At 37.1% G+C, this 14,296-nt stretch overlaps 2 protein-coding genes and 1 long non-coding RNA gene across 8 annotated transcripts in view; 1 reads left to right on the top strand and 2 right to left on the bottom strand.

The window, feature by feature from the left end:
* The window catches only part of LOC111261958 (DDB1- and CUL4-associated factor 8), a 17,928-nt gene extending 16,977 nt beyond the window's left edge, over window positions 1-951 (bottom strand). Inside the window, exon 1 of one of the 2 annotated variants that reach the window (XM_022835875.2) lies at window positions 188-951. The gene's annotated coding sequence lies outside the window, so the exon portion shown is untranslated. The remainder of the gene's footprint in view (window positions 1-187) is intronic. The other variant, XM_022835876.2, reaches the window with a different exon arrangement.
* Window positions 952-1,111: 160 nt separating this feature from the next.
* LOC111261961 (uncharacterized) lies at window positions 1,112-5,488 on the top strand. Its single transcript, XR_015311755.1, has 2 exons — window positions 1,112-4,278; window positions 4,449-5,488. It is a non-coding gene; the product is annotated as an uncharacterized LOC111261961 (long non-coding RNA).
* Window positions 5,489-6,628: 1,140 nt separating this feature from the next.
* LOC111261960 (uncharacterized) lies at window positions 6,629-14,258 on the bottom strand. Of its 5 annotated transcripts, none has more exons than XM_022835884.2 (6): window positions 13,170-13,439; window positions 11,504-11,580; window positions 10,956-11,063; window positions 8,108-8,134; window positions 7,552-7,635; window positions 6,629-7,128 (listed from the first exon to the last, which is right to left on the bottom strand). In XM_022835884.2, the coding sequence occupies exons 1-6, from the start codon at window positions 13,273-13,275 to the stop codon at window positions 7,099-7,101; spliced, it is 432 nt and encodes a 143-aa protein (XP_022691619.1). In that variant the 5' UTR covers window positions 13,276-13,439; the 3' UTR covers window positions 6,629-7,098. The 5 variants fall into 5 exon arrangements, with proteins under 5 accessions (XP_022691619.1, XP_022691620.1, XP_022691622.1 ...); XM_022835885.2 differs by having other exon boundaries at window positions 11,519-11,580; window positions 13,170-13,427; XM_022835887.2 differs by lacking the exons at window positions 11,504-11,580; window positions 13,170-13,439 and adding an exon at window positions 13,474-14,258.
* Window positions 14,259-14,296: the final 38 nt, after the last annotated feature.

Consider the following 14,296-nt stretch of genomic DNA (forward strand, 5'->3'; position numbering starts at 1 on the left):
TATATATCATATATTTTCTACTACACTATACATATACACTATATATTCCAGTATCTTACAGAAATCGCACACGAACACACGCCGAACCGCGTTATGTGGTAATGACATGCGATAACACTTTGCATATAGAATGGATAGTAACTGCTTAACAAAGATCGTAAGCGTGATAGTACAATATTCTAGTTACCTTAAAATTCGACGATGGACGGTTTATTTCTCGTTCACTTTATCCACGATGTTTTCCGGTGCCGACTTCCCCTAATAGAGAGGCCTGGGCTGCCCTACCGCGCTATCTACCGAAAGCCCAGACTGGGCTTAACCACTCACCACATTTTTTAGCCACTTGGGAAGGACTACTAATCACTGGTTATCTGATCCGTGGCAGATGGACACGCTTATCGATCCTCTACGTCTGTCTCATATTCAGTAACATGCATACAAACTGAATGCGTGTTAGATTGCGTTACTGCAATGAATTCCAACTAGGGGAACCACGTATGTACAAGTCTTATTTCCTGCGGATATACAATGTTCATGAAAGCCCTGTCCAACTTGCAGTGTGATTTACACTGGAAACAGTTCACTATGACGAAGTTGATGACTATGACGAAACCGTTGACAATGACCACAATCACCTTTGGCGACGATACAAATTAAACTCCTCGTTACTATTTTTTCGATTTGTTACAGTTTTCTGCCTCGATGATAACACAGGCATGCATGCGCATGGCATATCTGGAGCATCATGAACCCGAATTATCGCCAATGTCCACAATGAGCCCCGCTCCTAGTGTGGTTGCTCAAAACAAGTAGCCCAGCACACACAGCAACGTTGATACAGTAGTAGCCGTGGCCATACAGCCGAGGGCATCGACATAAACAATAACTGGACGAACAAGCTAGTAACCAGCTGAGCTAAACGCGTCTGAAAATCGCCACGGCCAGTGGACGATATGCTCGCTTGTGTGTCTACGTCTGTATACGCGTGTGTGTGTGTCTATCTGCGTCTATGCAATAATATATATATATATATATATATATATATATATATTATAGGTAGATAGACGGCGGTAGCAATTTAGTCAGTAAGCAATAAGCTATATTATATTCCAAACTGACCAGCCTGCTAAGCCGTCGCTATCCATGGAGAAAGAAGCTCGTACACAGACACAGGCTAAAGGCCAGACAACTGTAAGCCTTGGCTAGATGCAGAGCCCGATCAACAATCGAAAGAGGGGACCGAATGGCGAGCAGCAGCGCCAATCACTGTTTGTATCAAAGGGCGGCATAATAACCATTGCTGATGGTTAAATCGAGCAAAGTTTGCGAGAAAATAAGCAGCTGTGCTTTGAATAAGCCCGCGTATTCCTGTTGATATCAGTGGAGTATTTGTTTGGTTGGTTCACTTTTCTCTGTGGGTAGACAGTGGCGAAGGATTCAGGAAAAACGTTCATTCAACAGCTACACCTATTGACACCGTTATCCTGCTGTTTCATGGATAAGTCCAGCAGCAAGACTTCTCCTGGCAGTCATTGTAGCAGTATCTAAAAGTAATTTCAAAGATTTCTTTACATAGAAGGATAGCTGATTCTCTAGAAATAACGCAAAAGGTATTTATTTCACTCTACGAAATGACGATTAACTCTTGTGTATTATTTATTTTAGTACCTCGACGCCCTACATTAAATCCTAATATGCAGTCATACGTAACGTGAATGTGAATGGAAAGTTTTTATAAAATCTGCAACGCTGCTTGTACTCGTTTGGTATAGTTGTATCATTTATTGTTACTTTTCACTATCGCAAGTGTCTACCTGTATATATGTAAACACTATATTAGAAAAGTGAAACGTCTGTATCAGACAATATTACAATAAAATTTTATATCTTCGCTTATCATGAAAACTTCTGATAATATCTGCTGCCACAATTGGTGTACTTTGAAACGTTACGTACGATGCTTCACGGCAATAAAGTTGTTCGATTGTGATTCATAATCATACTAATTATAGATAAATAATGTAAGTGAAATAATGTAATTATAGATAAATAAGAAAGTATTTAACTTGAATACATTTTAATATTTAGAATTGAATTTATCATCAAAGTTCCAAAGTGTTGCTCGACTTGTAACATGCGGGATCATATCAGAGAGATAACAGCCTGTGTCATAGACTCTGCTCTCAATAAATGATGTAGTCGGTTTTGTTAAAAAACCTACTTGAGTCGTGCAAACGTAGTCTACCTATATATAGAATAATGAAAGTGTATGACGAAAAATGGAGAAGATATGGAATGCCAAACATCTGCTTTTCAATTTAATTTAGATATAATATAGATTTAAAGGAAAAAATGTATTAACTAAATAAATCTAGTTGCCGTTTTCTGAAGCTGTACTAATCAGCTACGTTCCGCAAAAATCCGACATGAACAACATCTGAATCTCGTCCTTTATGTTTTATATATTGCTGACCATTGGTTTAATGATAATGCTAGATGTAAAGAGCTAATATATTTCAACTCCTACGTCCGGTGCTGGCACCGAGCATTATTTACAACTCATTGCAAAAAAAACAATTTTTAAATATTTTGTGATATTTTGATTACTACTTTTTTGCTGATTTGTACTTCAGCATACATATACTGAGATAACGAGTTATGATACGCACTGTCTAAATGTAGCTGGTTATATAAATAAACGGTCGAACTGCATGACTCCATTTTTATATTATGTGATTACCAATAATTATATTTTGCATTGTAAGTGTTGTACAGTTTGGCTTATCGCTGAGCGGATCGACTAAAATGCGCGATAGCAAGGATGACGATCTAGTTTGTTCAGTTGATTTCTTTTTTTTTTTTAAACTACTGCGCAATGTCAACTTATATATATCAGAACCTCATCTGCAAGGATGGGCCTCTCTGTACTCTGCACATTACTTAAAAAAAAACAAGGTCGTCACCGCTCTAATAATAAAAACATGGCTCTTCGAAAAATCGGTGGAGTTAAGTTGCACTGGCTTATTCGAAATATTCCTTAAAGCTACAATATTGTGTAGTGGAAAAATTGTCGTGCTGAAACGAATATTTCGGTGAACTTCTTGCTCGTAGCATCACACCGTACAGTGTCATGCAGCTCAAAACAGCGAAAGCTGATAACCTCTCGTACCATACTGACCAAAGAACTAGGGTCCATATTAAATATGATAATACCATAAATATTTCCTTATTTTAAAACTGATTAGATTTAAAACTGCCGCATACCAACTGGGAGACGCTAGGAAACCAGAAGTAAATGCAGAAAAATTCAATGAAACAATATTCTTGAATGTTCGTGATAACTGTTTACAGCGGATCCCAGCCAACAATCTATGAACACGATATTCATTCCTGACATTGTTGTTGTAACGACCGAAAAGATGCAGACAGCATGCACGAAACTTACGCCTATTAATTTACCAGCTAATTGACAAACACGCTTATATACATCTATAGATATATGTATATTGATAACAAATAAAATGTGATTAGCCAAGGGCTAAAAAAAAGGATTAATAAAGCGATTAGGAGATAACCAGTAATCAGAGAACATAGAACTGTCTGCAAAGCCATGAACCAAAGGCAATTCACTATTGCATTTTTATAAATAAATATCCTACAATTCTTCTTTTATAATTACTTTCAGTTTGTTTGCAAATAAATAACTTGGTGTGAATTGCTGAGTTTGCTCAGGAGTCACAAAGCTTAGTGGGCCCCGAGCTATCTTAGCATTCAAGATGGAATGTTAACGACGAGTGATTGCCAAAATGCACGAACACGTAACGGTTTTCTCAAATCTACAAATCCGTCGAACGGCGAACTGCTGTGACCCAATCAAATAAATATCCTAGTGCTCTCTGAAAATCTCGTTCGGTTTACTGTCCATGTTACAGATGTTAGTATGCTATATTGTATAATATTCTTTTATATTTGTCCGAATCTAATAAGATGCATAACGGAATTCAGTCATACCTACCGGAAAGACTCGGAGTCTCAGTCTGTATACCCATTTGACGGGTTTTTATTTAAGTAATGTTTCAAACAGTTATAGTATGCTTGATTATACACGAAGAGATCAAAGAATGAGCTTTCCGACAACAAATAGGTATTAGTGACTCTTGTTATATGCTGCGAAGTGCTGGAAAACATGATCTGTGCAGTACGCCAGCGAGCAGAGATACTCAGTTCTCCTACAGATCGGGACGGAGCACTGCTCTACGGCTGTTCAGAACAATCCAAGTAGGCAAAATTTATGCACATATGTCAGCATTACAACGTAGTTATGCTTTGACTTTGTCTTCAATGTTCAAATGAGTCACCTGTTACTAGCTTTTTAAAATCCCTCCCCACTTGCCGATGATCAAACCAAATGGACTTGAAATCTTCTCACTAACCGTGCCTTTCATCAGTCTCATCTGTGTAGGTAAAAACACATGCGGATGACGTGGCAGTATACGCAAGACAGGATCTGAATAACACTGTAAAGGTTACTGATGCTGGAAGATTTCCTGGACAACTTCTACAAGCACGACACTAAAACAGACAACTGAAAAGTGTACCGCCGGGCTATACTTGGGGCATGCTAATCCGTATTCCGTGTACCACAACAGGAGGACGTGTAAATGACCTGTTTTCATGAAGAGTGTATCGCGCGCTGCGTAAGTAATCTCGAAATAAGATGTAAGAATAAGTTGCGTCATTATATGCATCATCCTAATTTAATAGTTAAAGCGGTATGATCATGTACTGTATTCTGAAGATGTATATACTCGAACTGTCAAATTTATGGCAGATTTTTATACCAAGAGCCGTTATATATTTGCAATCATTTCTCTGTTTTTAACATCCAAATTGCACAATAGAATCGATAAGTCTGGCTAGTAGCCCTAGATATAACGATGTTTATACTAAACGTTGCTTTTTCGAATGTCGTGAAGTTTGGTCTCATCAAAAACGGCTTATCAGAGGCCGTGGATATGTAAAACTTTAAATTCCTTCGGCGCGTAGGACGAAAATGTAGTATAATAATAATGTAGGATAAAAGTGTGGTAATATTTTTCTCAGAACTTCACGATTGATAATCATGTCTTTAAGAACTTTAACCGGACTTTAAATAGCTAAAACAAAAAGGATACATAATGTGCTTACATACAAAGCTCTAATAATTGGGTAGCTAGTCTAAATTTGCACTTATAATGACCCTAGTAAAAAAATGTTGACCTGAAATTTCATCTAGGGTTACTATGGAATGGGTGATCATGGTTGATGTCTCCTTCTGCTAGCCATTTTCATGAGGTACAATCTTCCTGTTCGTAGGCTTTCGAGTCTCAAATTTACAACACATCGTTGCAATAACTGTCGAATTACGAGCGACGTACTAATGTAGGGCTTCGTTGACGAATATATACCGGAAAAAATAAATTTACTCAAAACTATTCAATAAACGTAATACGGATCATTGCCTAAATGTTTGGTGGTACAAACATAAAAGATTCACAGAATTCAGATAGCACCGACGGGTTTCAAACTCTGCATTTATTTCTCCAGATACACTCTTGCTTTTCTTAGTGGATGAACGATTTTTTTCCAGACAGTTTCAATTATTTCGAAACAAATTATATATTCACGTAAATGAAACGTATAATAGTACCAGTCACGAAGACGAGAACTGTTGTATGTTTTTGAACAGCAACTAATGCATCAGCAAATTACTATATTATAACTATCGTTGGCCATAGCGCTTTTCAATAGATGCTTAGTGTCTGAATTTTTAATTTCTAAATAACCAAAGCGTTACGAACAATATTTTAAATAGTTGTGGTAACTATTTACCATTACTTTCAAATGTTTTATCTTGACCAAATTACCCATTCTTACTCGTGTAAGCCTTTTTTCTTCAAAGAACCCTTCAGTGATTTGATCGAAACACATACGCAGAAGCGTACCAGAATGTTTCATTTTACTCTTATGAAAAGGTTCAGGGTGTACCATATAAAACCGATTAGGCATACTTAAGTTGCATCGTTTTTGCTAATTCGAAACCTACTTATAGTGAACTAACGCTTTGGTCGAGACTGTTGGTGCCGAATAAGTTGACTTAAGAAAATACGTGGCTGGCAGTTCACTTAACACGTGCATGGAGATTCGCGTACACAAATACGCGTAAGCATGTAGGCGCACAGGTACGTACAAAATCATACCCAGCGCGGTGCTGAATGAATAGATAAGGTTTACTTGTATACGCTTTAGTTGCTATAAAAAAATAGAGATTTAATTTCTATGAGGAACCGATATGAAAGTGACAGACCTGCTATACTATTTCAGTTCAACATCTGAATTGTTGGATTAGCCCAGATTGGGCTATGCTCGAAACATGGTTTTTTCACTCGACTCATAGCAGACGTTTTGTTGAAATACAAACAGGATTGTTTTTAGAGGAAAAGACAAAACACAGTAGGTAAAATACACATATCGGAATTTTCGAATACATTAAAATAAAAGGGAGCACTATTTTTTTCGAATCCCTAAGTTATGGTAAAGCAGTTCAACAGAGTAAACGCATCCCTTCTAGAATAAGAACAACTCCAGAGAAAGCTCAAAAGCAGCACTATATGAATTTATTTTCGTCTTACGATTCATCTTGTATACTGGAGCCCAGACAAAGGCTCAATTGACTTCACTTGCGTCAAAGCAGAGTTGTAACGGTGACCTTTCTCTTTAGAGATTAGATTTTAAAAATGGGAAATTATTTCACGTTTTTACGGTTTTGGTATATCTGATTTAGCCATTTACTGGTATAATAATAGTACGCCGCTTGTTCAGAGAAACCGTGATGAAATGTTCCATTTTTCACGCTTACAATTTCTTAATAGTAGTGAGGTGCGACCTTCATCTCAGTCTCTCTGAATAAACCCGTGGTTTCTCGTTTTGGAAAATTGGTAGACTGATGGTTACTTTCACAATTCTGCGCAGTTCTATATTACTTGATCTAAGAGGCATCGTTATCATACGAAATTATAAGACATCAAGCAAGGTAAGGTACTGTCTGTTTCGGTTCCGTCAGTGGAACAACTGGATATCTTGATACCTCTGGAAGAAAGGTAATACATACATCGACATAGGTTACTGATACGGTATTACTATTATATTAACTATAATTAATTCTGGTATAGCAGTTCTATTATCTCTTATTTATCAAATACTATCATCATCGAGAAGGTACTTAAAAAAACATGGTAAAAAGTCATTTCTGAAAAGTGAGTGGCATATCAGGGATGCTTTTTACTATAAATGGGTTTCCTGCTCAAATAATTCAATTATATTTATCATTTTTACAGAAGTTCATTAGGCTTCTGGTCGCTGTTTTGGTGCTAACTTTTGCAAAAACAAAAGTATAAACGAGTGCGTGACAGCTAGAAAAAGGCGGAAAAATAAGATGAAGTGATGAGTCTGCCGCATATCAAGCCTGCATTTATAGTTTCCCAAAAACAAGTTACATTTTAAACACGGTACCGTTTTAGGCTCATATGGTATCCAATATGCTGTAGCATTCCAGCATACTTCTAGCACAACCATTGTTTGTGCTTGAAACTCCTTCTGTAAGAATATGGACGTCCAGACAAAGAAACGCGTCTTAAATTAGATATTATCTCCTATCTCTCGTTTAATCCAATTTTTCTATGAATGATTGGGTTGCAATATAGAAAGTGCAATACTTTTTTTTCACATTGCATTTTTCTCTAAGTAAACGAAAAAGAATTAATAATAATAATAGGCGAATAAAAAACTATTGCTTACCCTTAAAGTGTTGAAAAATCAAAGATCTTAGAAAAATTCAAATAGGTAGTAGGAAATATAAAACAGGTTACAAATTTTTAGCCAGCCAGTAACACATATAGGTTTTCACGTCGAGAATGTAAAAAAAATGCCCATTTTGTGTTTAGTTCTGAATAAAAAATAGAAGTGAGGGTAAATACCAAATTTGAAGTACCTACTACTCTCTTTGAAGAGCAAAGATAACACAGTTTTGACTTTTTTCATAATTGCTGGTCGTGATTTTTTAACTTACCTGCACTAAATTCGTAATCAATAGGAACTGAAAAGCGCATATAATGTTGAGATGTGTTAAAAGTGATTATCGACAACAAATATGTTCAGTAGTAATTCATGTTTAGGGTCAATTAAATGCGTTTGGCAATTTGGACCACCAGGAAGTCCCCTGCGGAAATGCCAAGACTGCAACCCAATGTAGATTTTACAGATACTGTAAAAGTATTAACCTGTTGAGTAAGTTATAGATTTCTCGTATACGCCACGCAAATAACAAGCGTAAAATGCTCTAGACATAACAAATGCCACTATAGACCAAGACTACTAAAGGCAATAAAATACACTTTTTTAACACATATAAGGTGCTCTTCTTACCGCCCTTAATGCTCTAATTTTATAGTCAGTATGTATAACTTCTAGTTCAGGCACGGCTAGCGTAAAATCTACATACATTATTATAGGTCCGACGTTAAGCGTTAGTCCATATTATTTACTTCCGGCATAACTCTAGGCCTCTGGTCGGAGGCAGACTTCAGCTAGCAGCAATGTCTTTTGCACCCTAAGTGCATCCACACTGCAACTATTTTTTGCTTACATTCTAATCGCAACATTCAATTATTGCTACTAGCCCTACTGCGTCCAAGTAGCGTTCATGTATCTCGGTTGCGTATATGCGTTACACAGCGTCTTTTCTAGAAAGCTGTCCCCAGTTCTACAACGACCCTTTTGCCCTTGTTTTCGTAAGGATCGGTATTTAATGGTTTCGTATAATATGTGGCCGCTTGCTCCCGCACGGCACACTTCTATTCTCTTTACGGTACATTTTTGGCCTCTCTTGCCAAGCTTCTTTCCATTGACACTAGTGCTTTGCGACCGAGCCCATTTTACCGTCTATGACTTTTAGCGCCGGCGACCACTTTAACCACGACCTGGCGCCTCTGTCGGCACTAAAGACTGTTCCGGAGGTCCGCCTCCAACTATGATCATGGGCTCGTCGATCTAACGGCTACCTTTTGATCCTTGGTTAGTTGAGCAATTATCAGGATTGTGGCCTCGGTTGCTTGCATAGGCTTAGTCGGGACGGCGCCCCGTTGGTCGAAGACTAAATATATTCTCTGCAGGCAGCCAATATATATATATAAATGGGAAATTGAATAAGACCAAGTAAAAGTTTCACAAGTTATCGAGTTCGATCGAAGATACCTCTGCATCCGAACTAAATATCTGCGTGCAGTGTTTTTGTGTGAAGTGCGTCGTTCTTTTTCCTAATGGTAACACATATGAGACACTCTCGCTAGAAAAGCGTTTTAAACTGCCACGTAAATGTCGTGAGCGCTAGTATTGGATTCCCCTACCCTTGACTGCAACCTGATTTCAGCAACTGCTGCTTTGATTTGTTCAGAATGCACTTTCACATTACTCTTGTCGCACCCGGGCCGTAAGCCTCTAATTGGAGCACTGTATCCTCGAATAGAGTAATGCTCGTGTTCGGTGTTGATTCGCCCTTTGGCATAATGCCACACGTCTTTGATTGATTATAGATCAGGTTAGTTTTCAGGTCGTAGAACCTTGCTGCCATTAGTTATAAACACTTCAGAGACATATTTCGCCATATGGCATGGTAACTTGTCCAAGTTTTTGTCCAAGAACGGTTTTCATACCCGCGACAGCATTTTCGTTTGAATTACTTAACAGAATTGTCGTTTTTCCATAGTTCTGTTTACTTCAAATATAGAGCTCCTGCATCGTGGTTCGAAATTACGGTTCACACCACAACCTTTTAAATCTTTTGCGGGAACATCTATGGGCATGTTACTACTGAAAATATTAAAATGCGATTCATCTGAAAACAGAATATTTTCTCTTTGCTGTTTTTTTTTTAATTTTCTATTTTTATTGATGACAGGGGTACATTATGCTTCACCTTCTGGACTGCATTATGAATCGCACACTTTGATATTTCGATTCACTAAGCAGCTTTTCTTCGAGATCTCCTATGTTATATGAATTGTCGTTGTCAGAGTTTGCTTTACCGTGAGGCCTTCCTGTGATCTCATTATCGAGCCAAATATAATCGGAGAAGCACGAAACTAATTTTATAAACAATAAAATCAGTAATCGCAACAGCATCATTGTTATTGAGAGTAACGACAATTTCTGTAATACATCTCGAATCACTCATGGCTCCCCATGAGCGGAAGAAGACAGAATCGGATAACGGAATCGTGCGTAATGGCTCAAAGGTTCGTACATGCGTTGGACTATACGTTTTACTAAGCGTACCTTTCACACCTGCAATTTAAGATGCTACTTTAGCGGCAGTATCATCACAGGCGCAGAGAGAGGCAGCTCTCACATAAAAACACTTGCAGATATTTAGTTCACGTACGAAAGCATCTTCGGTCAAACTCAACAATGTGTGAAATTTTTAGGTAGCCTTTTCCTCCCAACAGTCACAATGAATCTTCCTACACTTAACAAACAGCTTCAGTAGGCTTATGTTTCTGTTTATTCTAAGTATTTTCATTTTTGTGGAACATAATCCCGACTGAATAGCTGTCGCACAGATGCAAAACCTTGTAATCTTAAAATGCCTATTGCGAATGTAACTAAACACTTGAGTCCGTCGCATCAATAAATACATACCTTATTAGAAAGTAGATGAAAGCAACAGAAGTTTAAAGTGATACTATAGAACGGGCACCTCTAATCCGAATTAAACATCAAAAGGTGAGCTGTTACTGGACCTAAGACAGGATTATAGGAACTTAACAGTAATTTATGCGACTAAATAGGTCTGGCTTGAGGAAAAGCAAACTTCTAGCCGTATTTCTAAGCATCTGCTTATTTTGGATTTAACTACAAACCGCATTGCTGAGAAGCTTAGGGGCTGTTTTGCAAAGCTCGGTAACATAGGTGGTGAGTGGGCGGTTTTTCTTGAACTTTTCCAACTTGACATCTAGTACTTCCGTGCACTGAAAAAGATTCACAACATTACATAACTTGTTCCAACTTACTTGAAACGACAATATTGTAACCTAATCTCTAACAATTTAATTTATGTATACACATTTTGCAAAGGGTCAATACTTCTGGGAGGTTACTAACGATTAAAAGACGTAACTGTGTTTCTATGACCTCCAACGAAAAACGTCAGTAAGTTTCCTTAACCATACTTGACAAATGGTTGTGATAGAAGCTTAGAGGGCCAGTCATAAATCGAGCTTTCGAGGCATATATATATATTGCTTTAGTAGATGAACGTTAAGTTAGAGATTTCTGCGGCTCTTTTTAAGAGAGAGTTTAGCTGAGCCTAGGGATCCCGGAATAAGCTGGCATCATCCGAACAAATGATAACAATCAAACTCCACAAAGTAAATAAAAGAATGGAAATTAAATTCGAATATACATCTACTGTGTTTTCATATACTTTAGGCGGCAGAAGGGTAACGATGCAATCGTATAGAACATTAATCGCCTCTGGCTTGATATCTGAAAACGATTTACACGATACGAAAATCAACACAGAAAGATTATTAAACACAGAAATTTAGAAACAATGATCATTTCCTTTGACCAAAAATAATTTGAACGCTCCTTTTAGAAAATCTTACTGGCAAGTTTGAAGTTCTCGATTTGAATTTAGGTTGAGAGTTTAAATGAACTCTAGTTCCCGTAAGCGACGACCTACTTATATTTTTTAGATGAAGTTTGCGCTACAATTAATCTTTATAGGGTGACACTTATTCAGGCGTCGCGAGGCGAATCAACAAAGCGAATATTGTACATTACAAAATCAATTATCTGTACCTATAATTGTTATGCAATCATCGAAAAGCTATTCAAACCTAATAAGCTATAATTATCAGACGAAAACGTCACAGTAGTCAGCCTACCTTTTTGCCTTATAACCCTTATACAGTGAGTCGTACCTTATTTAATATTCAATATAATAACTGTATAGAACATGAGTCTAAGGTCAGGCAATACAAAATCGTTTATCGCAACTTGGGTCTTTCTTACGACATAAATAGAAATTGTTCGGAGAAACGCTGTTCCTAGTCCTAAGGCTGAATCGTGAAGGCGTTTGCTGTTCACCAATGAAGCTAGGAGCTGTTTCCTATCCGGTAGTGTTCACCACAGTTTTAATTTGCTAATTACATTATAACAAACGTAATGGTAATCATATTTAGCCAGCGCAACTTCTTACACGTATCAGTTGCTCTACGATGTGTTAATAATATATGTCCTATTTCCACTACATAATATCAAAATACCATTTTACTTTCTTGTAGATCCTTTGTCAAGTGGATTTTTTGAACGTGGCCTAACTGCGCGACGTGTTGGCCTGTATAACCTAAGGTGAATACTGATATCCTGTGTTGTCTGTGCTCACGATAACATATTACTCATCCAGCGATTTTATCGATGTTTGATTCCACTGTTCGTTCTTTGCTATTTTCCGGCTACCTGCGGCCGCCCATCCAGTGAGCTAGCGAAAGCGACGTCCTAATGGTCGTTTATGATGTAAAATACTTACAAGTACAGGCTGCCAATCAGCTAATAGTTTTCACACATTTCGAAAAGAGCTTTTGTTTCCATTCCGGAAAATTGAAATTTTGAGAACTTCGCCTCTTTTTACAGTTTCCTGTTATATGGAAACGAATACGTGCAAATATTTAGAGCAAACTGAACAACTTATAATAGCAAAATACTACAGGAAAGATGATTTAATGAACCTCTGGCTTCTTAACTCGTTCTAGTGCACTCCAACAGCTAGCGTTTGTTAGGTCCCTTTTTTTCTATTATTAGAATACAGTTTCTAGTTATTTGTGTTTACAGGTTTCTGCAATGGTCGTTTTTCTTAGATAGTTATGGATTGATGAAAAGCGAACGCGATACATAATTTAGGCTGGTCCGATAGATAGTTGCACACGCCTTCGCTCTAGTTTTTCTATAGCGACATGAAATCAAATGGTATAAATATAATATATAACACCAATAATATAACAAAAAAATACTAAAAAACGAGTTTCAATAGAACGGTTACATATAATCACACATAAGCTAATAGTACTTACCGCAAAGAAAGAACGGCACGAACGATTCATTTTTGTTTGAGTTTACCGCCATAAAAGCAAAACTCGTCGATGCCACAAAGAGTAGAAGTTTAATTAAAGGGTTCATGACGTACAATAGATATTTTGTAAATACCTCTTTTGATTAAAGTTGGAAGCTAGTTTCGATCGTTTGATAATCACATCACTTACGTAAAAAATTAAATATAAACGCAAAGTTCGCAGTCTGAGCAGACGTACTGTTGTAAAAAAGGAAGCATATAAAACATAACAAAAAAAGGAAGCATAACAAGCAACGTTAACTCACCGATATTTGACTTTTAATTAGTAATGCAAATATTATATTGCCGCAGTGACGGACACTTTGATATAAAAATAGGCGAGCATCGAAACTGCGGATATGAATATCCATTGGATAAGTTGCTAATTAAAGTATATATAGGTGTTTCAATTGCATTGCAAGTGTAACTGGACCAGATGAAGCTCAGAATGAATTGTATTATTAGTTAAGGCTCGAAAGGAACAAAAATTGTGTCCAAATACCAGTGTCGTCGTAGCACAGTATTGGAAATTTCCAATCAAGTTTGCTCTGCTCTTCTAAGAAATTGGGGGAAGAATACCTTTTTTTTTTCATATATTTATAAGCCAAGTTCAGCTTGTTGGCAAGATGATAATAAAAAATTGTCTGTTTAGTGTAAATGTGCTTAATAGACTAGTTGATTGCTTTCACGTCAGTCGGGGTGTATTTAGATAAAAACCTAGCGATGTTAGAAGCTAGATAGATAATTGGGCAGCTGCGATTATTCTTAGTTCTACTATAAAAACAAAGCGCGAGAAAACAAAGTCGTTGTCGATTTTCAACTAAGCGCGCTAAAATTGCGTATGACACATATGGGTCATTCTCTAGTTGATCTATTTTCAGATTGAAACCCTCAAGAAAAGTCTATTCTAAACAAATCAGATCTTGCTCACAGTTACAGATTATATTTAAAACAACAATTTCTCAAAACTGTAGTTATTCACAAGCATATCATTAGTAGTTTCTTCAATTTAGCACAATTGTGTGTTCATTGAAATGCACGAAACGGGCGTTGATAACGCATGTCCAAGACAAACATACACACAGCCAG

This window comes from Varroa jacobsoni, unplaced genomic scaffold (assembly GCF_002532875.2).
Source record: "Varroa jacobsoni isolate VJ856 unplaced genomic scaffold, vjacob_1.0 scaffold_618, whole genome shotgun sequence".
Classification (NCBI taxonomy): Eukaryota; Metazoa; Arthropoda; class Arachnida; order Mesostigmata; family Varroidae; genus Varroa; species Varroa jacobsoni.

Coding starts and splice junctions, on each gene's coding strand:
- LOC111261960 (XM_022835884.2), bottom strand. CDS start 13,275: ATGAACCCTTTAATTAAACTTCTACTCTTTGTGGCATCGACGAGTTTT. Junction 7,636..8,107: donor TGATTACGAATTTAGTGCAG/GTAAGTTAAAAA, acceptor ATATTCTTACAG/AAGGAGTTTCAAGCACAAAC. Junction 7,129..7,551: donor TACCATATGAGCCTAAAACG/GTACCGTGTTTA, acceptor CCTTTCTTCCAG/AGGTATCAAGATATCCAGTT.